Here is a 21,813-nt window from a genome sequence, read left to right on the forward strand (position 1 = left end):
GCCAGGGAGGGTCTGATATGTTTCAGCTGCCTCTCCAGAAACTCTCAGTTTAAAATGTGACCTTCCAACAGCCTGTTGTGGGCAGTCGTCCTTCTTTTACTGCGCAGATCTTTGAGCAGGAAGACCGCTGTAACCAAATTCTGCACTGAGCTCACAGAGGCTGCAGCGCAGAACGCAGACTAGCATCACCAGCTCCATTATTTAATAATTAATTTAAAATAGTGTGTGCCTGCTACCTGCAGTCATCCCTCCTTGAAGATGGTGGGAAACACTGGACTGAAGTGTGGTGTGTCCTCTTGTCCCCCCAGTTATGGAGATGCTCCAGTCGCTGCACTCCCTGCAGCAGGAGAACCAGCGGCTCCAGGACCAGATCCTCAGCCTGACGGCCAAGAAGGAGCGACTGCAGCTGCTCAACACGGAGCTGGCCGTGCCTTTCCCTCCGCAGGTTCACTCCACCCAGGGCTCCATGCACACGTCCGCCCAGATCAACTTCCTGTCATCCACCCAAGGTCAGATTAAGCTCCTCTGTCCACTTTCATAAGCGAACTTCAGGGCACATAAATCCCATCGCCTTCTTTTATTTTTTTAAGCTGCATTCCTTCATCCTCCCTTTGCAGCCCCACCCGCTCACACGGATGATTTATTGATGTTAATTAACCGTAGGAACAGTTTTGATAGTACAGAAAATGGTGTTCAGTGCAAACCTGGTAGTTTTCACCCTGTGATTGTGGCTCTCATTCCTTAGACCCCCTGAGCACCAATAAGAGTCCCCTGTCCAAAAGCTGCTTCCTGAATGACACCTCCTTTGTTACCTCGTCTGAGGTGAGAAACTTTAGTTCCTTTCGTGTCTCAAAATCACCGTGCAATCCCGTCAGGCACCATTAGCAAGTATATTTGACTTTTTTAAGCCTCTTTGTAGATTTTCTCAATTTTACGGTAAACTCAGTAAAAAGCTGCTCGCTTGCTGTCTTGTGTTTGTTCCAGGAGCTGCACTCCGGTAGTCCGTCCCGAAGCAGCTCGTCTCTTTCCTTCCAGAGCACCCCCCCTCCTCAGCAGAGCCCCGCCTCCTTCGGGCAGCCGCTGCTGAACGGCTTGAATCGAGGGTTGAACGACGGTTTGGGGGCGATCACTCAGGCCGGCAGCTCCGCACTGCCCGTGGTGGGCGGACTCATGGCGTCTATCGCGGGAAGTCCTCAGCTGGCCGTGAACGGCGTGCTCGGCAGTCTGAACGGAGTGATCCAGTCGCCTGTGCAGAACGCTCCTCAGCCCGCGCTCCCGGCTCTGCGACCCCAACCTCCACCCCTCAACCCCCTGGCGCTGGCTCAAGGCTTTCAGCTTCCCAAGAGTGCGAGTCCGTACGTAAAAAATCTGTCTGTAAAAACCACAGAAGAAGAAAACAAGAGCCTCTAAATGAATTAACTAACTTTGGTTGTTTCAGATTTTTTTAGGATTCAGTGATTTCTTTTTCTTTTCTTTTTCTATCCGTCTGAGAGAGAAACACCAACCCTGCTCACTTCTGAAGCGGAGAATCCCCTGACTCCTATTTTTAAATTTTAGTGTCTCTGCTACCAGCTGGCCACGTTTCTGTTGTTGATGTCTGCGAACTGCTTCCCCATAGTAGGACGTAGCGGACTGTCATGGACTGCAGCTGTCGGTGGTTCTTCTCCTGCTCTGAGGAGCTGTGGTGAGATGGACGACCACTCCACCCCCAGGTTTGCAGCAGGTGGAGAGGAGCAGGTTCATGTGCCACCACAGCGAGCGTGACGAGGCTGCAGCAGAACCACCGCCAGCTGAAGTTGATTGGCAGGAAGAAAGACGCACTATATTTGTTTAGTCAGTTATTTATGATCACGTCTTTGCTGCGTCGGAGATTATAAACACTGTTTATTACTAGATTAGCGAGAACATGTGTGCCAGACCCTGCCCACTGACCCCAAAATCTAAATCTGTGAGAAACATTTAAACTCGGTGGCGCTCTCTGACAGGTGTGCTTCCACATGTCAACATCTGTTTCAGGTCGCCGTTCCTGTCAGAGCAGCAGAAGCAGCTTCTTCTCGAGCAGCAGCAGCTGCAGCAGTTCCTCACCTCGCAGAACTTCACACCTGTAAGGACACTCGCCTCGTCGCTCTGTCTTTCTCCCTGATTTTTATATTTTCTCACAGCTTCTCTGAGATTTTTCTCTATCCGCATGTTTCTGACTCGTGGTGTGATGATGTCATGAAACAGATAAACAAGCATATCAGCTAAAGCTTGTTTAGCGAGGCGCGTGGCACAGACCCGTGTACCTGATAATTAAATGGCACGTATAAAGAAATGTAAAAGTAAAGCTAGAATTCGTCTCGTGAAAACTAAGCACATAGTAAGATATATTATTTGCCTGATTATTGCAGCTTCATCCAATTGCATCAATTTGTCAGTCAAAGCAGCCCTAAAGATGCAAACTTTATGCTTAAATGAAAACCTCCCTGTATAGTTGTGCTCTTTCATGCTGTAAAGTCGGTCATATTTACTTGGGAGTGTAAGCTGAAATCAAGTGGCCATTAGAGGAACTGCAGTTTTTCCGTATTGCATCATTTCTCAGCCCCGGTGTTTGCTGCTTGGTTCGACTCATTCATAAACACTTTCATTAGCTCACTGAACCATCACAGCGATAAAATCTGTGCTACAAAAGCTTTTAACCGAGGGCTTAAATTGATTTAGGATAAGAAAAGGATGTTTATGGAACAGAATATTTTCTCACTCACGCCTCAGAAACGGAGCAGCTCTCTGATGTTTGGTCGTGACGGGAACACCGAGCAAATCAGGGCTATTTGAATAAGCGCTAACATCAGGGGCAATCTCACGCGTTATTTTTAGACTCATTCAGAAATCAGACTGGCCTCCTGTTCAGTAAAAACGAACTTTTTCAAAGAATTTATTACTGTCTGTAACTCAGGAACTTGCTGTAACACACTTTGAAGTTGGGAGATTAATACTGTGATATTAACCATTAGCAAGACCTCATATAGAGATACTAACCGATTCAATTATGTTAGTTAAGAAAGAAGTTGTACCAACAATAATGTTTTGTGTAGAAGTGAACCAGCAGAAGTGAACCAGCCGCCCTTATTTGACATGCAAAGTGAGGAAAGCTTGGTGGGGCGCAAACCAGTCAGGCACTGTAAATATAGGAACCAGTGGGTTTCCTGTTTGACTGTAAACTATAAGTACTTTGATATAATAGACTAAAGACAGCGGGGAACTGGATACTTTCACTTTTCTGTTAGACGAGGCGACAGTGAAACAGAACGACTGAAGGAAAATAGCTTTAACATTGTTTACAGTTTTTACGTCCAATTTTTAAAAAATAAAATAAAACACGTGCAGTTTGAAAAAAATAAACGTACTTGTGAGAGTTCCCACTCACACACAAGAAGTACGGTCAATGTGAACTGCTCCAGGTTTCCCTGAGATAAGGTGTGTTATCAGTTATCAGTCTGTTACTAACGCCAATCCAGTAACAGCAGAGCGAGGCAGTGCACTCGCCTCTGTAGCTCTTAAACTCACTGTTTGTCCTTCTGGCAGGAACCCTGTAAAAATCACTCGCTGTCACTCCTGTCCCCGGTGCTCTCCACTGCTCTTAAGTTAGCTTAAACTACTTGACCCTGAATTCAACAAGCGCAGGTGCATCCTCGCCCAGACACCTGAGCTTGACTCTTCCAGACATGCCTCAGCATTTCACTTCTTCCCAGAAGTGTCGGGGTGCTCTGTTCTGCTAAAAAAAAAAGAAAGAAGCTTTGGGCCTATTTTTGATGGAAGCTGCTTTAAAGAACCCAGAGCAGATGAGGGTGCCAGGAAATCTGACACAGGAGTGCTGCTCAGTTATGGCAGCGTGATTGTTCAAAGTATGATTGTTTTATACAAATATCCCCAAACTTAAACAGAAACTGGCATTTCCTGGAAATCCTTGAATGCAGTTCAAAGGCTCTCCTCTACAAAGCCTAAAAGCATGTAACTCAAGGGTGATGAAGGCCAGATGGCTCAAACAGGAAAGGGAGTAACAGCGGAGGTCATTGAGGAGAAGATGCAAAACCCCATCAAAGATCACAAACACGCAGTGGCTCCAGGGGACAGTTTTCATTGTTTTTAACAGTCAGTTTGAACATAGAGACGCTCTTTGTCCACGCTGTCATTCCCAGCAGGAGCTACATGACAAATACACACAGGTGAACAAGAGTAGCCCACACAGCCAGTTGTTTCACATTATGTCCAACACTGCCCCCTGGTGACGGTCTGCCGCTTCTGCTCGGCGTTTACAGACTCCCAGCACTATCAGCCCCCACACAAACCCCCATCAGCGCCTTTTCTCTGCTCGTCCCTTAAAGCCGCTCTCCTCTCATCCTCCTCCAGGAGCAGCAGGCCTTGGTGTGCCAGATGTTGCAGCAGCAGCGACAGCGGGAGCTGCAGCGCCTCACGCTGACAGGAGCTCTCACCTCCACCCCCAACTCACCCATGATTGCCCAGTCACCCAACCTGCTGTCCTCAGCTACAGCCTCCCCCCTGCAGGGAGGCCAAGGAGGTGGGCTCTTCGGGCTGCAGGAGAACACGCTTCACAAACCCGGAGTGAGTAATACTCGTGATTGTCCTCCTGAAAAACTCCGGGAACCAAGAAACTCAACAGCCCACTTCCAAGAGTTTTTATCAGTCATTGACAAGAGAGTAGATAAAAGTTAATGACATGAAGTAGTGCCATATAAACACATGGGCAGAAGAGGAGAAACACTCAGTGCATCATGGGAAAGTCCTCCAGCAGCCTGAGCTTATTGTAGCATATCTAAGGGAAGATTCAGGGTCACCAGATCCAGCTCTAATGATCTGCTTTATCAAATAGGTTCAAGCCTGGTCTTAAAAGTAGACAGGGTGCCTGTCTCCTAAATCCAAACTTGGAGCTGTGTCTGTGTAGGTTCTCAGTCATCCAGGTAATTTATGGAGCATGGAAAGAAAAGCGACTGGACTTCTTCAAGTTTATGTTTTTTCCAAGTCCAGTCGCTTTTCTTTCCATGCTCCATAAATTACCTGGATGACTGAGAACCTACACAGACACAGCTCCCAGTCTGGATTTAGGAGACAGGCACCCTGTCTACTTTTAAGACCAGGCTTGAACCTTTTCAAGCTTCATAGAAAACTGGTAGCTGGTTCCTCAGAAGAGTGCCTGAAAGCTGAAGGCTCTACCTCAGATCCTACTTTTAGAAAGAGCTACACGTAAGCTGCAGTCTGAGGGCAAAGTGCTCTGTTGGGGTGATACGATACCACGAGGTCTTTAACATAAGATGGAGCCGTTTAGATCCAGCTCTGGAGCTAATGAAGAGAAGCTGAAATCTAAAATGTTCCACCCACCACGGTAACACGTCCCACAAGTCCTTAAAATCCGCTTAAAATCCATGCGAATATTTTGTCTTTACAAATATTTGTCCTATTCCTACCCTACATTCACACTGACAAATTTTCTGCATTTATATCAAAGCTTGATTTTTCATATGTGAATAAAAAGATCTGACCAATCAAAGCACTCCATTTAGCAGTGCAGCTCAAAAAGTGCACTGGTGCTGTATATACTTTACTACGTGTGGTTAAATAGTACAGTTTAACACACAGCTCCATGCTGCTCCGGTCAGTCGGCTCTCTGAAATCATTTCTCTGCCTCCTCAGACATGATCCCAACTCTTCCAACGAGATGCCAACGAGAGCTCGAACTGACCTGCTGACATCATGAAATACATATGAAAGCGGCCGTGATACAGATTCAGCTCCTGGATCAAACCACGAAACCTCATACAGACTTTTTTCAGTGTGTGAAGGCGCTTACGCAACAAGCTCGCATCTGAAAAACTCTGAATTTCATGTAGCAACGCGCTCGGGGTGTAGTGGCCTCAAGTCCGCATTTATTTCGCTGGTATCTGGACATCCTGTTATACTTCAGATGAAGGTGAAGATGTGCTGGAAACCCTCTGCTCTCTGTGTTTTCAGGCTACTGGAGAGAAAGGTGGAGACAAGAATGGCTGATGTTTCTCCACAACACGCGAGCAGCTCCGATGAAAACATCAGGCATGACGTGCCGCCTTGAAGAGGTCAAATTTCCAGGACTTTCTCCTTCTCTGTCGTCTTTATCTTAAGCCCTCTTTTATGAATGTACAACAGGATGGACTTTAATGTCAAGGTGAAGTTTTTCGTGTTTTGAAATTCTTGATATCAGAGGTTCTTCTCATAGGGTTTTTTTTGTGTGTAGGCAGCTTTCAGAGAGCATGAATACAGTGGTCTCTTCTTAAATTGCACTAATTTGTTAGCTAGACCAATGGGGCTGCTGATGAAGGCAGAGTTCACGAACCGAAGGTCTGAGTCTCTCTTCTCTGACCTCCCAAGCACTGACTGTTCACGAATTCCCTCCAGAGTTTCCATTCAGTCAGTCAGCGAGGAAAAAAAACAAGAAAAAAAAAAAGCGGACTTCTGCCACTTCCTGCAACCTCAACTGTCTTCCTCGATATTGTGTCTTCCCTTTGTGTTCACCCCACTCAACTTCATATGTGAAGCCTCTCACGGGCACTTATTATGTAAAGGATAAACATACAATCATTTTTGATGTGTGGTTAGTGGCATTTCGACATTAAGCTAGTTATTACCTCAGACTTTGTATTTTTCATTGTTGACTTTTGTGCAGACTCATTACCACAATAGCCTTCACTGGATATAAATGCCCACCAAAAAGATATCTTGGTGTTTGCTCTAAGGTATTAACTCATGTAAATGTAAAAATGACACAGCACCTGCGTGTCCAGAAAGCCGCCATCGTCTGCGGGCGAGCGCCGGGTTTTGTTCCAGACCACCACCAGAGTTTCTCAAGACTTTTATATCCTTCTAGTTGCTGTCGAGATTAAGCGGACGAAACCAAACATTTGGAAATTGTAAGTAAGAAATTAATAGTTTTTTCCTAAACAAGTGTGCACTTTGCATGTTAGTAGCTAACAGAGCAAATTAGCCATCAACACAGTACCTTCTAAAGGATGCTCGGTACTTCATAGGTCGCTAGGGACTAACAGGTTTTTGATTTTTCTGAGTATTTTGCACTCCTGTCCTGAAGTGTCAGTCTTTTACTGTCATACATAGATATTCCTTTCATGTCCACCAACTAGCTGTTCTTTTAGCAATACTGGATAGATAATGCCTTAATGATGTTAGATTTACAGAGGAAACCACAAGCCCAAAGGCTCACTCTCTTCTCGTCTTTCTTTGATAACGTGTTTTTTTTATTGCGTGTACACAGAGGGTCACGTTGTCCAACGAAAGCACTCTTCCTAAGCCCATTTATATACTTTTGATAGCTGACTGATAATTTCAACAGTGGAAAAACGTGTGAAGCGTATAGTGGTGACTAAAGTGTCAAAGCATTTTCTATTGTACGTTTTGTGTTGGAATGTTTTTGAGTTGTTTGTGCTTCAGAGACCTGAGAAAAAGGACTTGTAGAGAATCTGCACAGCAGTTTGAACCGCTCGTAATGAAAGTGCTGCAGAAACAGAATCGATGTAGGAAACGGGGAGGCTGCAGGGCGACCGGGGGCAGCTGTGGCATTTTGGGTTTTTTACATTTTCTTTCACAACTCACAAAATACTTGCATCAAAAACATGACATATGTTGCAGTTTCAATTAAAAAAAACTGCACCAGTTTATCGTCTGTGGTGTAGACGAGCAGAAACTAGACGTTTGATATGTTTTTTGAGAAGACTTTTAAAACTTCATCTTCTAGCTTTCATTCCTTCTGTGTCAAAATGATGTTCTAATGTAGCATGACTGAACGATCTGCGTTTCCTCTTTCTTCGCAGCATTAAAATAGACAAAAGGCAACAATTTGGACACGAGCTCGTTAATCCTGCCGGCGTGTCGTCGTCCTAGCTTTCTGATTGGACACATTAGCGTTGGGTGTTACAGGTGTCCCTGGTCTCCCCTAATAAGCTTTTCCTTCCATTCCACTTTATGAAGTGACACCTCCGCTTAGCTCAGTTTTACTAACAAAGGCGCGTCACCATTTCACCTTTTCCGCCCTCAAACGAAGGGATTATTTAATTTCCTCCTTCCTTCATTTGTCACTCTGTTTGGAGTCTTGAACATGAACTCCCATACATGTGATATCTATTTTTATTTTATGTTGTTAGCAGCTCATGTAGACATCAGAAGCTTCACGCAGCTCAATGGTTGGTGATAAATACTGTAGCAATGACAGAAGGAGAATGTTGACAAAGACATGAGCCAACGTGACTCCTGCTGGGAGGTCTGCAATTTACCAAGTATGACCAGCGCGACCACACGATCACCTGCAGAGCGGCGCGAGGGATTTCTGAAACAGTTTCTTTCTCATGTTGCACTGGGGCGCTTTGGCCCAATTGTAAAATGTTTTTTTTGATGGGTTTTTGTTTGTTTGTTTGTTTTTTTGAGATCCGAGTTGTATACTTTAATATGTTTGTGTAAAAACACATTCATTCTTTTAAGCTTTGAAGTTTGGGTAAAGATAATTCATGTTATGAATGTCGTACTGTGTATCTTTTATGTATTGCAACATTTAAGCACCTGGCTCCGAGTGACGTCTGATGGACGGCAAAGTTAACTATCGGGATATGAATTGCATGAAATGCAGTGATGTCTCTCAAATGTATCGCTAAATACCAAGTAATAGCTATGCATAATTTTAAATGCATTGTTCCCTGAAGAGAAAAAAAAAGGAAATGAAATGAGCACTGAATTTAAAAAGGACAAGCACGTTGTCATTGTACAGTGTATTTGTTTGAGAGAATTGATTGAAGCAAATTTGACGATATTCAGATTAAAATCCCTGTAAAGTATTTTGATATTTTTGTGTGTAAAATTAAAAGGACAGATTAAGACAACTTTTTTTGTCAATAAATGTATTTTACTGAGTTCTTTGACATTTTCTCTTGGATGTCGAGTGATTTAACTGTGGGTGTATTTTACTCACCGTAAAGGAATCGACTTCAGGTAAAGTGAACACATTGACTTTACACCACTATGAGAAATACAGAAAGTGAAGAAAAATGTTTTCTATCTTACGTGCTGTAAAGTTTATGAAAAGGTCGCCTTTTTTGGAGGTTTATTGGAAATAAACTGATTTATTCATGTTAAAATGGGAAGACAATTAAAAATGACTTTCAAGATGTGCTTTAGGGTTTCTGCGAGCCTCATGTCCTCAGCCAGTTCAATGAGTCCTGATGGCAAAATTAGACTAAGCTTGCAGTCAGAAGGGCCCTGCGTGAGGATCTAAGGATGTGGGTTTGACTCTTAAGGGGTCAGCAGTTCTGGTATGAAGTTTGGGGTTACACCCAGTTGGCCATTTGATTAATACGAGTGGTAAAATGAGGGCCCGGGTTTATGTGATGTCATCTGTTGAACCAGTAAGACTCCAAGCTGTTGCTTTCTGAACCAGTCGTGATGTCCAGCATCACTGAGACTCTACCAGACCTCACGGGAAGGTTTGTTTATCGTCAGCGTTGTGAAAAGACACGGAGTCTGTAAAGTTTTACCAGAAAAGCAAACAAAAAATAAAAAGGGATCAGAAATCGAACCTTGCGCGGTTTCATCAGCACCACGTGATTTTAGGCTCCAATTTAATGACGTTTATGTTGTTCAAAAATATTGAATTTTTTTTCACCTCAGGCAACGTTTGGAAAGTAAGTCTGGTGATCTCTGCGTGGCTTTTAAAACTTTTTTATTTTATTTATTTATTTATTTTGCTATTTATTACTCTTTTAGTCTGAAAATGTTTCCCCTTTCATTGGGTCTATGTGAGGATTCATCCTTTATTAATCTCATAATATGTATCATATTTATAGGGAGAACATGCACATGCACACCAACATAAGCATTGCACCATCGTGACGCTATTATCAGACCATGAAAACATTATTTCATTTTGATATACTGAATAACCTTTTTTATATCTGTTTAATAAGGCAAGCTTTAGACTTCATAAGGGTCATGTAAAATAATGGTTTGTGAACGTTAATAAAATATTTACTAATACTGACTTTCTTGCTGTAAGTTGAGGAAAGCCCATCAGGATGTGGGGGGTCACTAAACATGACTGATCCAAGTCTGTGTTAGCTTACTACTTACGTGCTTACTATTTCTATTTTTTCTGCCCATAGATAAACGAAAATATAAATTATGGTTATATGATTGATATCCCCACATTAAAAACACGTTTTTAATGAAAATTATTTAAGTGCAGAAAAATGAAATGTATATATTTTAAAAGAACAAAAAACAAAACAAATTTACTCTCATAAATGTGGAATCTCGTTTTCACATATATGATTTTTTCACTAATTGAAGTAATTCATGTGTGTTCTTTTTAAAAAAATGCGCTAGTGGATTTCCACGCATTCAGGGTTAATATCTCAGTAATGAAGCAGTCAGTCATTCATTAACGACTGGTGTGTACATTATTATTTATTGCAGCTATGAGCGATATAACGATGGATGCAGCGCGTGGGAGGAAGAGGAGGAGTGGTGAGGCAGGGGGCGTGTCCTCACCGCGGGGAGGCTTCTACAGCACAATCAGCTTGCATCGTCAGCCATATTGTAACTTTAACTGAAGTCGGTTCAAGTTTTGTGGACCAGCTGTGCGCGGATTTCCTCTAAAGGAGCATCGGGAGCTGGAGTACAAGCGGCCCGCAGCAGCATGAACACACCCCGGTTTGTAGTCACCATGCGCAGAGGTGCGCAGACCTTCCGACGACCTCAGCTCCTCCTGGCTGCTTATTCTCCCACAGTGAGTCTGCCTGCCGAGTGTTCGTGTTAATTATTGTGTTATCAGCTGTTCGTGTTGCTCTCGTTGCTGCTGCATCCACGGAGCAGACTGCCGACATTTCCCGATTTCTTTCTCTTTTTTTCTGTGCAAACAAACAACCCGATGCGCCCTCCTTCAGTCACCTTTAGCCCCGATGCTCTGTGAGAGTCAACCTGCAGGTACAGCACGTGAGGGCTTTATAACGCACTGGAGTTATAAAATATCAGGATGGATGCAGAGCAGTTGTCCCCTTCTCGACGTCTTAGTGTTTCGCATTTTTGTCACACTTAAAGTTTCAGATCAAACACATTTTAATATTAGTCAAAGATAACCCGAGTAAATACAAAATGCACTTATTAAATGAGGATTTCTTCCAAACTTACCTGCCCTGTGTAAAGGAGTAACCGCCCCCTAAATTGGCCCACCAATCTTTGCAGAATTGATTTAATTCAGACACTTTTGGGGGTTTCCAGCATGAGATGATTTAGGATAACCTTAATCAGATATATGGCCAGACTTTGACTAGACCACCCAGAGGTGGACCTGCTGGTGTGTTTTTTTTTTTTTTGGATCGTTGTCCTGCTTCATTCATTCTCCTTCAGGATTTCCTGGTAGAGAGCAGAATTCATGCTTCCAGCAGTCACAGCGAGTCGTCCTGGAACAGCAGAGCATCCCCAGACCATCACACTTCCACCACCGTGTTTGACTGTTGGTTTGATGTTCTTCTAATGGGGCGATTGTGGCTCGAGTTCGCCTTGTAATCGGAAGGTTGCCAGTTCGAGCCCCGGCTTGGACAGTCTCGGTCGTTGTGTCCTTGGGCAAGACACTTCACCCGTTGCCTACTGGTGGTGGCGCCAGTGTCCCGCAGCCTCGCCTCTGTCAGTGCGCCCCAGGGTGGCTGTGGCTATAATGTACCATCACCAGTGTGTGAATGGGTGGATGACTGGTTCTGTAAAGCACTTTGGAGTCCTTAGGGACTAGTAAAATACAGGCCATTTACCATTTCTGCTTTTATCTCGTCAGTCCGCACAATTTTTTTTCCCAAGACTCTTGTGGATGGTCGAGATGTTTTTTTCGGTCAGCAGTGGTTTTCTCCATCAAGCCCTCCTTTTCACCCAGTCTCTTTCTTGTTGTTGAATACCAAACTTCACTGAGGCAAGTTGGTTCCACAGATGTTGTTCTGGTTTCTCCTGTGTCCTCCTGGATGAGTCTGTGATTCACTGGACTCTGTCAGAAATGGCTTTGTAACCCTTTCCACACTGATACATGTCAGTGGCTTTGTTTCTTCTGTTTCTGTAGATCGTGGCATGATGTGTTGCTCTATGAGAGCTTTTCTCCTGCTTCACTTCTGGTTCTGTTTAAGTGATTTCTGGATTCAGCTGGTCTGACTGTAATCAGGCCTGCGTGTGACACTAAAGATGAACTCAGCTTTCCAAAAAGCCAGGGTGAGACCCTGGTTATCTGAGAGCGACTCTTTGCTCTATGACCTTAATAAGCTCTCTCATATTGAGTTTATGGGCTCAAAGGTTAGTTTCAGGTCATGCTGATGACATCACATTTAGTCATTTCTGGTCACCTTTACCGTCTGAAAGGAACCGCTCCGCTTGAGACGTCAAAACAGGCGATGCCATGGTGACTGTCCATCTTTTAGAGGACTTCGGAGGAACTGCAGTTTGTGACAGTCTGGGTTGGCTTCATCTTTCAGCTCCAGAGGTTAAAAAACTTAAACTATAATCAGAAAGCACTAATCTGACTTCCCAGTCCCACTTCCTCTTTTTCTTTGTGGGGTGGGGTTGAGTGTAAAAATGTAGACCCACTTATTCAAAGTTTTTACATTATTATTCATTTGTTTGAGTTTTTTATCCAGTGGAACCAAAACAGTGACATCACAGCGATTACAGTGTAATTTTGTGATGTAAGCAAAACAAGTTTAACATACGTTTTTAATTTGGGTTCTCAAAGTAAACCTGAAGGAGTTTGTGTGATTGCGAATGCCTCGGGTCATGTGAGGCAGCACTCCATCACTCTGATTGTTATTCAAACAGCCCTCTGAGAGCCTGGAGTTGTGTTTTGGCTTAGACCACACGGGATGTGTCACTGCAGGATGTTGTGGTATCCATTAGTGTGGACGATAAGTTAAGTTTGTGTCTCACTTTGTGCCCCAGGTTCAGTGCTGTCTGGAGTCGACCCAGGCAGTTCCTGCCGCCCGGCTTCCCTACAGGGTGAAGCTGTCTGCTGGAAAACACTACGCCTGGTGCGCTTGTGGCCACAGCAAGAAGCAGGTGAGGCTCAGGTTTCAGAGACACTTGGGGCTGGAGGGTCATCTGGGGTAAAAGCTAATGCAGCCCATCAATCACGTAGAGTTTCGCCTCATTTACTCCTGTTTACGTTCCCACCCGTCTGAAAGCCACCCTTTAAGAAGCACCGTGCTGGTTGAGACCAACTGGTGCTTGATGAGGTCCCAGTAACATAAAGGAAACTGGATTAACTCTAATCCATCGTCGGTGTCTGGGCTTGGTGCTTTCATTTTGGTGTGTCCAGGAAAAGAAAGAAAAGACCCTCTGGTTTACACGTGATCCTTTCCTTTATGATAAACACCTGACTGATGTTTAAACGGCATGAAAAACCTAACCATGCACAGATGTGATCACTTCGATTTATCTGGTTTGAATTTGGCCCATCTCTCGGGCACCTCTGGACCCCTCAGTGGAGGACCATGTGACCTCTAACCTCACAGAGAGCAAAAATGTCAACTTTTACTTAAAACTGACCTCAGTTCTGTATCAGGGATCATCACTGGTGATGAAGACTGCTCACCAGCAACAACCAATTTCAGTCCACAGTTTCAAAGTCCTAATGTGGCGTGTCAGCTGAGGAGCGACAGCAGGAGACCTTTCAGTCTGTCTTATTAGCAGCTTATAGCCGGGTTCATCCACAGTGATCGCTTACTGCCATACGTCTGCGGTACATGCGTCCTGTCATTTTTAGGCTAATAAAAGTAAGTTTCAAGTTTGTGTCTTCAACCTGCTTTTTTTCCTCTTCTTCAGCCTTTCTGCGACGGCACTCACACGAAAAAAGCTCAGAGTATCTCTCCTTTTCGCTTCACCCCCGAGAAAGACAGGACAGTCCTGCTGTGTGCCTGCAAGCAAACCAAAAACGCTCCGTACTGCGACGGTTCGCACCTCAAAGTCATCTACCAGGATGTAGTGAAGTATCTGAAAGGCATCTTTAAATGATGTCTTCTTACAGGAAATGATGCATCATAATCATGTTATCCAATAGTTTTATCAGGTTAAAAAAGTCATATTTTTTATATTAAAATCATGTAATGCTGCTTTGTTTGTTTTGGGTAAATCAGATGGAGTTTGTGTTGTTATAAACTGCTTTTGTATGTTAACCTTTCAGTACAAGTATATATTCCATTAAAATGCTTAGTGGGAAAACTTTGTGTTAATGTCACAATGACATCACCTGGGGCAGCATTTCCAACACCTCCTGCGTGACTCCAGACCTCCTGAGTCGGCCCCTTAGAGGAGTTTCTACTAAAGTTTTGGTAACCTTTTTTTAAGTTAGACTTGTGTGTGTAAATGTGGTGCAGCAATATATTTATAAATATATTTATTTATTATAAAGGTTATACAGTACATAAAATCACATTTTAAGTAACTGAAATGTTTAATCATGTGGGCTACAGAAAATAATTAAGACTATATTTATATGAAACGTGTATACTTACTGCATTTGAATCTGCATATGTCTTGTTGTTTTTTTGGTTTTTTTAAAAAAGGTTTTGATTTTGCCACCCCATTAGATTTCCATGCCACCCTAAGAAATTTTTTCTAGGTCCGCCCCTGCTTTTGTCAGATAGAAACAGCATTGTAAGTTAAATACTATTTCTGTGTTGTTATTTGAGGTCAAATGCAATAAACTTGGTAAATATGATATTTTGCTTGTTTAGTTTCATATGAAATCTGACGCTATGAAATAATTTTGAAAAAGGCAGCTATATTCTATTTATCTGCTTTGGCTTTGAGCTAATGTAACAGAGTCATAAATCACATTGTTATAATTACACAAAATGTGTCCTAAACCCCCAAACTGCTCCTTTTATACCTGACTTTTAGGACCTCCAAGCCTGTAGTTGTGTTCATTATCAGTTAGAGCCCCTCCTCATTCTTTTCTTCTTCTTCTTTGGTGCAATACTATAAATACAGTGTACCCCTTTTGCCTCTCCCCTTTTTCTACAATTCCCCTGTGGGAGAGGTGGGTGTCATTTCTTTCCAACACCTTAAAACACACATAATTCATATTTAGCCACCCTGATGTTTATGATTGCGATTTTAGTTCAGTTATTGTCATTATTAAGCCTGTTTTTGTAAGATGTTATAAGTGTGTAGTATGTGTGTATCATAAATGTGTTTTAGGCACCATAAATGCTAGCATGAATATATACCCTTGCTAGCTTGGGAGCTGTGGTGGGTTGAGCTAACCCTCTTCCCCACTGTTTGTATTTGGTCGTAGGAGCTGGAGTGGGCAAATTATTTACTTGGAGGTCTTTCTTTCTTTTACCTTTTTTATCAGACACAACGCAGAATCACACCGGTTACACTAATCCTCAAAATAAGAAAATAATAATCAGTCAGCCTTGTTTATTCTATCTAAAGCTTTGTTGAATATTTTTTAGTATATCCACTTTGACCTGCACTCTGAAGTGTTTTGTGTGGAAAGTATAATCGTTAATATTTTGCCCTTTGACCCATTTTATTTGAAATATTATTTGTGAAGAGTATCATTATTATGATTTACTCCATAATCTTCAGTTAATCAGTTTGTTAGACCAGTTCAGCCAAAGGAAAGTTTAGAGAAAAGAGGAAAGAAACATTAAACATGGGAATATCACACATATCGTACTAAAACATTATTTTTGGTCACATAGACGCTTCATATACTTTAGAAATTTCACATTTGTCTCACAACACAGGTTGTTTCGAGAGCAAATGATCAGTATTTGTCTAAGGTAGGTGTGTGTGTGTGTGTGCTGATATTGTCCCAAGAGTTTCTACATAAAGCTCTGAGACAGAGAGCACCTGCGCCCCCTGAAGGCCTTTCTGTGTATGGCACTTTTAAGTCGTTTGTTAAGGGTTAACCTGTGGAGAGGCTTTTGAAACTGTATTTCAATAAACTATCTTCTGGAATCTGAAGCTGCATCTCTGTAGGAATAGTTTTAAAAAGTTTAATTTAAAAACAGATTAGTTGCTCTTCCACTCCAGGTTTTGACACAATTGTGTATTTCGTGTAAAGTTTCTCTACATGATCTGCTGAACTATATTTTGCAAACTATTTATCTGACATTTTCAAATAAAATTTGGTATTATTTTATAATTATTGGTATTATTATTAGTTTAATTTTACATTGTCTAGTTTGCTTTTGACATGTACTTAAGAAATTAAAAGAAAAAAAATAGTGGGGAAAAAATGGGACAGCAATTTATTAATAGTAGCATGTGTTTTGTTTTGTTTTTTGTCTTTATTTTGTATATAGATTAAATTGATATTATTAATTGTGTTAGCCTTTAGTTGTTTGTATGCGTTATTGTCGTATTTCATCTTTTTCTGTTTCATTGAATCACAGAAGGATTTCATTCAAGAGAGTAAAAAAATACATCCTATTCTCTGCTGTTTGTAAAATTTTGTTACATACTTACAGCATGTCTCATATTTTCAAAGCTTGTGACTTATAAATTTTGGTAAAATAATGTATAAATCTATACATTATACTTCAATTTTGGTCCTCCATATGTCCAAGTCCAAATCAGTTCCATTCAGTCTGCCTTTCTCCGACATGTGCCCGGTGATTGGTCGAGCTACTAACACGTGACTGTTGAGGACGCTAGCAGTTTTAGTCAGTGTTGCCAACTTAGCGACTTTGTCGCTATATTTAGCGAGTTTTCAGACCCCCTTAGCGACTTTTTTTCTAAAAAGCGACTAGCGACAAATCTGGCGACTTTTTCTGGTATTATTGGAGACTTATTTATGACGAGTTTTTGACGTGAAAACGCGTATTGCTCTTACTCTCAACAAGCAGCGGTGCTGCCTTGGGCACCTCACCCGTGCCAAAGCGCTCACAGGCGGAGGATAGTCCTGCCCCAGCTGCTATCAGGGCAGGAGACATTCACACCTGTGCGTCCAAACGGCAAATGAATCGCGCATGAGCGAAGCCGCTGCTCCCACACTGACTAACGCAGTCAGTTCTTTTACTGTTATGCTGTTTTGTGGATCACAAGGTTTAAAACGACTTATAAACACACACTCTCACACACAAAGTAACTCCACCAGAGTGCCAATTTCGGGTCACTTTTGCCGGTCCAGGCCTGGATAAAGGAGCAGGGTTGGAATTGTGACATTAAAAAAAAACAATAATTGCTAAAATAAATTTAATTTGTAGTTCTAAATAAATTCAAACTGCATTTAGGACGTTTTTTTACTCACTTTATGTCTCTTCCACGATGTTATTTCTCTCTCCAACAGCATAGGTTACAATTACATTAGCATGACCAATCATGCAAATTAGGTGATGACGTCATTTGGCGACTTCTAGCGACTTTTAGGACAGCCAATAGCGATTTTCCTTACTCAAGAGTTGGCAACACTGGTTTCAGTTAGCTGTCTTGCGTCTCCGAGTTTGTGTTTTGCTTTTCTGTCTCCGTTTGATTCTCCTTGCTTGCGGTACTTGTCTCCAACGTTTGTCGCGTGATTCTTAAATTGCTGCTGGTTAGCTGGTGTCAGAAGCTGATCTTCCTTCAGCTGTCAGAGGAAACATGAACACGGTGGTGACCAAATTAAAGCCCAAATGGATCAGTTTCACCTTCAGGCACCCTTGGTTATCCGCTACGGCAGCCTTCAAGGTAACCGCTGCATATGTTAGCCTCTGTAAATGTCATGCAGACTGCTGCTGCACTTTTAACGGGCCATTTGTTTTCACACACATAAAAAGTAATGCACTGGAGAAACTGTACCACATTTAAGCTAACCAACTCACGCACGAGCCAAATTTGTATTTTTATGTTCCCCAAACTGGGAATAGAAAACAGATGTTTGACATCGCAGCTCCTCCAGCTGCTTTAATGGAGGTTGGAGGCCTCATTGGTTAGATTTTAATTAGTCTACAGGCATTCTTACACTAACATAGAAATCACGTGGGGAACTGTAGGTTTAATATGAATTTTGAGCAGTATTGTATGTACCCTCAAGGCCTGTAGCCTTCTATGAACTTAAGTAATATCAGTATGGGAGCTTGCTTATGTAAGTGGAGATTTTATATGTGTGAATTAGGGCTGCCACGATTAGTCGACTAGTCACGATTACGTCGACTATTAAAATCGTCGACGACTAATTTAATAGTCTGATGATAGTCAGGTGATAGTTTGACGCTTTGTAAGATCCCAAAAGACGCAGGAATAAGTTGTAGGATTTAAGAGTGTAATAACGGACTGAAACAGAAGATGGCAGCACTGCATGTACAAGGATGCCAGCTGCCGTTAAACCCCGAAGAAGAAGAAGCTGTGTCCCAGAATTCATAGCGCGACCCAGCTCAGTTGTCAACAATGGCGGAGGTAGTTAGTTTTAATATTACTCTTATTATTCTTTCTGGGTCACAAAATAAACGATTAACATATTTTCAGGCGAAAATGTAGCTGTGTAAACCTCAAATATCTGCTCAGTTTATCAAGACACCACATATTTTCAAAAGCACTCCGATAGCTGGTGGGTAAGGCTCACTAGAGCCGGTGAGAACTCCTGGCAAATCGTTTTCAAACCCACGGCAGTCTTTCGCTACTCAGGTTAAACATGATATATAAGTTACTTAGATAACTTAAAAATGTTATTGTTTGGCTTTTTTTTTAGTATTTTATTGGTTCCTGATTAAATCGGTTTGGCTGAGATTAAAGTTAGTTTTTACACAGCTGAATAAACGTCAAGCAGATTAAACTCCATCGAAACAATCTGCAAATGTCATTAAAATTTAATAAACTCTCATCTTGTCTTTATTTTTAGTTAGCACATACCTTAAACACTTAAAGCTGTAAGCTAATGATAGTTATATAAGAGCAGATGCTGCTGGTGCAATAAGCTGTATGTTTTAAGTCCAATGGATGCATGATCTGATTAGTCGACTAATCGCAAAAACAATCAGTGACTAGTCGACTATCAAAATAATCGTTTGTGGCAGCCCTAGTGTGAATGCATAAATGTACCCAGGAAGGATAGCTGAAGCCAAGGCTGATGAGGAGGAAACAAACTAACATACACACAGAGACACAGTGAAAATCAAGCCCCCACCACATTAGATGGTATTCCTAATAAACTGGCCACGGAATGTATTTTAAAAGAAGTTTGCCTCTTCCTCAGGTCAAGCTGTCCACACTTCCTCCTAAACCGGTCATCCCAGCTAAGAAGCCTTTCAAGGTGGAGCTGGTTGGTGGGAAGCGTTACTCGTGGTGCACCTGTGGGCACAGCAGGAAGCAGGTGAATCCCTACACCGGGGGTGTCCAACTCCAGGTCCTGCAGCTTTTAGATGCATCCTTGTTGCGACACACCTGAATCAAATGAATGGCTTGTTACCAGGCCGTTGCCAAACTTGATGGCATGCTGAAGAGGTAATCCATAATTTGATCCAGCTTTGTTGGAGTAGGGATGCATCTAAAAGCTACAAGACAGAAGCTCTCAAGGACTGGAGTTGGACACTGCCCTACACAATCATTCGCTTTCTTTTGTTGGTCAAATTCAGGGTTCACGCTGGAGCCTATGGCAGCTTCACGGGTGTTTCATTCAGTCATTATCTCAGCATCGTAAACATAAATGTTGCTTTGTTTTATGTTTAATAAATTAAGAAAAAATAAATTATAACATTTTAAAGAGTAAAGTTTCAGATTATTTTCAGATCTATTGGTTTCATAATTCCAAAACAATCCGATCCATTTATAACGCTGAAAGCTTTTTTCTGTAGCATATAAAAATTAAAAACTTGTATTCACAGTAGTTTTACACATTACACATTGTTTCTTGTTTAAATGAGCGTTCCAGCATTATTTGTGGTTTGATTTTTGATTTCTTTCAGCCTTTCTGCGATGGAAGCCACAAAACCCAAGCCCAGGGCCTCTTCCCGCTACGCTTCGTCCCAGAGAAAGACGCCTCGGTTTGGTTGTGTGGATGCAAGCACACAAGCAACCCGCCCTACTGCGACGGCACGCACAAGCTGGACTTCATTGTCTGCGCTCCGCTACACGAACCAGCAGAGTCCTGAGGGTGGAGGGGTGTGCGTTTCCTGTCAGTGTTTTCGTCAGCGATTCGACTTTCATGACAAAGACACTGTTGCAGTCACATTAGGATGACTTTACGGTAAAACAGAGAGCAGTTTATACTGAGGGTATTTAGCGAATCAAAGGCCAAATATTAAGATTCCTGCGGAAACAACCCGGCAGGCACTCCATGAAGAAGTTGGGATCCAGTGCTATGATGGCCTTGATTTTGAAGCTCCAGTCTTGTGTCCATGAGATGAAATTAGAATTGGTGGCAGGCTGTGACAGTCATTAGCCCACACTGCTCACTCCACAGAGACAAGTCACTCTCTTCTTTCCACTGAACTTTTGAACGGTGTATGTAAAGTAAAAATAAACAGGGCAGTCTGTACTCTGAGCTGATGTCTTTGTAAAGGTTTTAAATAATAATACAAATGTCATTCTCATGGCTCTAGCTGGGAAATCTGTTTAACAGGACTTTTGCTAAAGCAGTTCTGGCCCCATGTCCTACCCCTTCAGGATATCAGTTTCTCCAGTTAGGAGAACACATTCCACTGAAGAGGCAAGAACAAGATGAGCCACTTAAGGCTCACAGATCACTGCCGTCTGGTTATCCCTCTTAATTTTTCTCTGGTTTTTCATTTTGCTGGGGTCCTCACTACTTGTAGCTTGAGACAGTACCTGCACTCAATTCAGGTTGCACAGGTTTTCCAGCTGCTCCATGATAGCACATCTATACGAGCCATCACGAGGTTTGATGTGTCTCCAGCACAGTTTCAAGACAATGAAGGAGATACCAGTAAACAGATGCAAGGAGCGATGTAGAAGAGCTTCAACCCAGCAGCAGGACTGGTATCTGCTCACGAGGAGCACTACCAGAGCTTTACAAAGTGACCTACAGCAAGCTGCTCATACACGTTTCTGACCAGACTATCAGACTCCAGGAGAATGGGATCAGGTCCCCAGTCCTGAATCTAACTGAGTACTTCTCAGATGTTATGCATCTGATGCTACCAAATAGCACTGTCCATCCAGGAGCATGCTCAGACATTGTCTCCTGCTACCAATAGTGACAAAGACTCACAAAAGTTGATCCTTCCTAACTGGACAGACTGCCGTTCCTGAAGTGTAACTGACCTTGTGTTATACTGAGATGATCGAGTGTTGCTTCCATTTCCTCAGCTGTCATCCATCCATCCATTCATCTTCTCCTGTTAACCTCAGGGTTAACACAACGAGACAGCACACTCACATTCACACCTGCGGGCAATTTATAATCACCAATGAGCCTAACCCGGGGATGGGCAATTCCAGTCCTCGAGGGCCGGTGTCCTGCAGGTTTTAGATCTCACCTTGGGTCAACACATCTGAATCACATGATTAGTTCGTTACCAGGCCTCTGGAGAACTTCAGGACATGTTGAGGAGCTAATTTAGCCATTTAAATCAGCTGTGTTGGTTCAAGGACACATCTAAAACCTGCAGGGACACCGGCCCTCGTGGACTGAGATTGCCCACACCTGGCCTAACCCCACTAACTGCTCGTCTCTGGACTGTGGGAGGAAGCCAGAGTACCCACTCTGCATTCAAAGCAATGATTAAATACAGCAAACAAAACAAAAAACAAAACAAAAAAAACTGTCCTGCCACTTTGCACCATGTTGTGAATTTAATTAGAAGTCGC

At 42.6% G+C, this 21,813-nt stretch overlaps 2 protein-coding genes across 6 annotated transcripts in view; both read left to right on the plus strand.

Annotated features, from left to right (window-relative positions):
- Positions 1-8,942, plus strand: part of LOC146384827 (protein AF-17-like) — a 30,871-nt gene extending 21,929 nt beyond the window's left edge. For 2 of the 3 annotated variants that reach the window (XM_084930231.1, XM_084930229.1), the window contains 6 exons: positions 309-509; positions 746-822; positions 985-1,355; positions 2,017-2,104; positions 4,390-4,602; positions 6,007-8,942. In XM_084930231.1, coding sequence (XP_084786357.1) covers positions 309-509; positions 746-822; positions 985-1,355; positions 2,017-2,104; positions 4,390-4,602; positions 6,007-6,042 — 986 coding nt within the window. In that variant the 3' untranslated portion in view covers positions 6,043-8,942. Of the gene's footprint in view, positions 1-308; positions 510-745; positions 823-984; positions 1,356-2,016; positions 2,105-4,389; positions 4,603-5,688 lie in introns of all 3 variants that reach the window. The other variant, XM_084930230.1, reaches the window with a different exon arrangement.
- Positions 8,943-10,490: 1,548 nt separating this feature from the next.
- Positions 10,491-20,527, plus strand: LOC146384828 (uncharacterized). Of its 3 annotated transcripts, XM_084930238.1 has the most exons (4): positions 10,536-10,813; positions 12,997-13,113; positions 19,241-19,357; positions 19,950-20,527. In XM_084930238.1, exons 1-4 carry the CDS (start codon positions 10,724-10,726, stop codon positions 20,133-20,135), a joined length of 510 nt encoding a protein of 169 aa, XP_084786364.1. In that variant the 5' UTR covers positions 10,536-10,723; the 3' UTR covers positions 20,136-20,527. The 3 variants fall into 3 exon arrangements, with proteins under 3 accessions (XP_084786362.1, XP_084786364.1, XP_084786363.1); XM_084930236.1 differs by lacking the exons at positions 19,241-19,357; positions 19,950-20,527 and adding an exon at positions 13,879-16,206 and having other exon boundaries at positions 10,491-10,813; XM_084930237.1 differs by lacking the exons at positions 10,536-10,813; positions 12,997-13,113 and adding an exon at positions 17,144-17,736.
- Positions 20,528-21,813: the final 1,286 nt, after the last annotated feature.

The sequence above is a fragment of the Perissodus microlepis genome, chromosome 6, assembly GCF_051167445.1.
Source record: "Perissodus microlepis isolate ML-2025 ecotype Zambia chromosome 6, ASM5116744v1, whole genome shotgun sequence".
Classification (NCBI taxonomy): Eukaryota; Metazoa; Chordata; class Actinopteri; order Cichliformes; family Cichlidae; genus Perissodus; species Perissodus microlepis.

Bases quoted from the DNA above. Each gene is read 5' to 3' on its own strand.
- LOC146384828 (XM_084930238.1), top strand. From the start codon at position 10,724: ATGAACACACCCCGGTTTGTAGTCACCATGCGCAGAGGTGCGCAGACC. The intron at 10,814-12,996 runs GTGAGTCTGCCT...TTTGTGCCCCAG, and splicing joins TGGCTGCTTATTCTCCCACA to GTTCAGTGCTGTCTGGAGTC. The intron at 13,114-19,240 runs GTGAGGCTCAGG...CCTCTTCCTCAG, and splicing joins GTGGCCACAGCAAGAAGCAG to GTCAAGCTGTCCACACTTCC.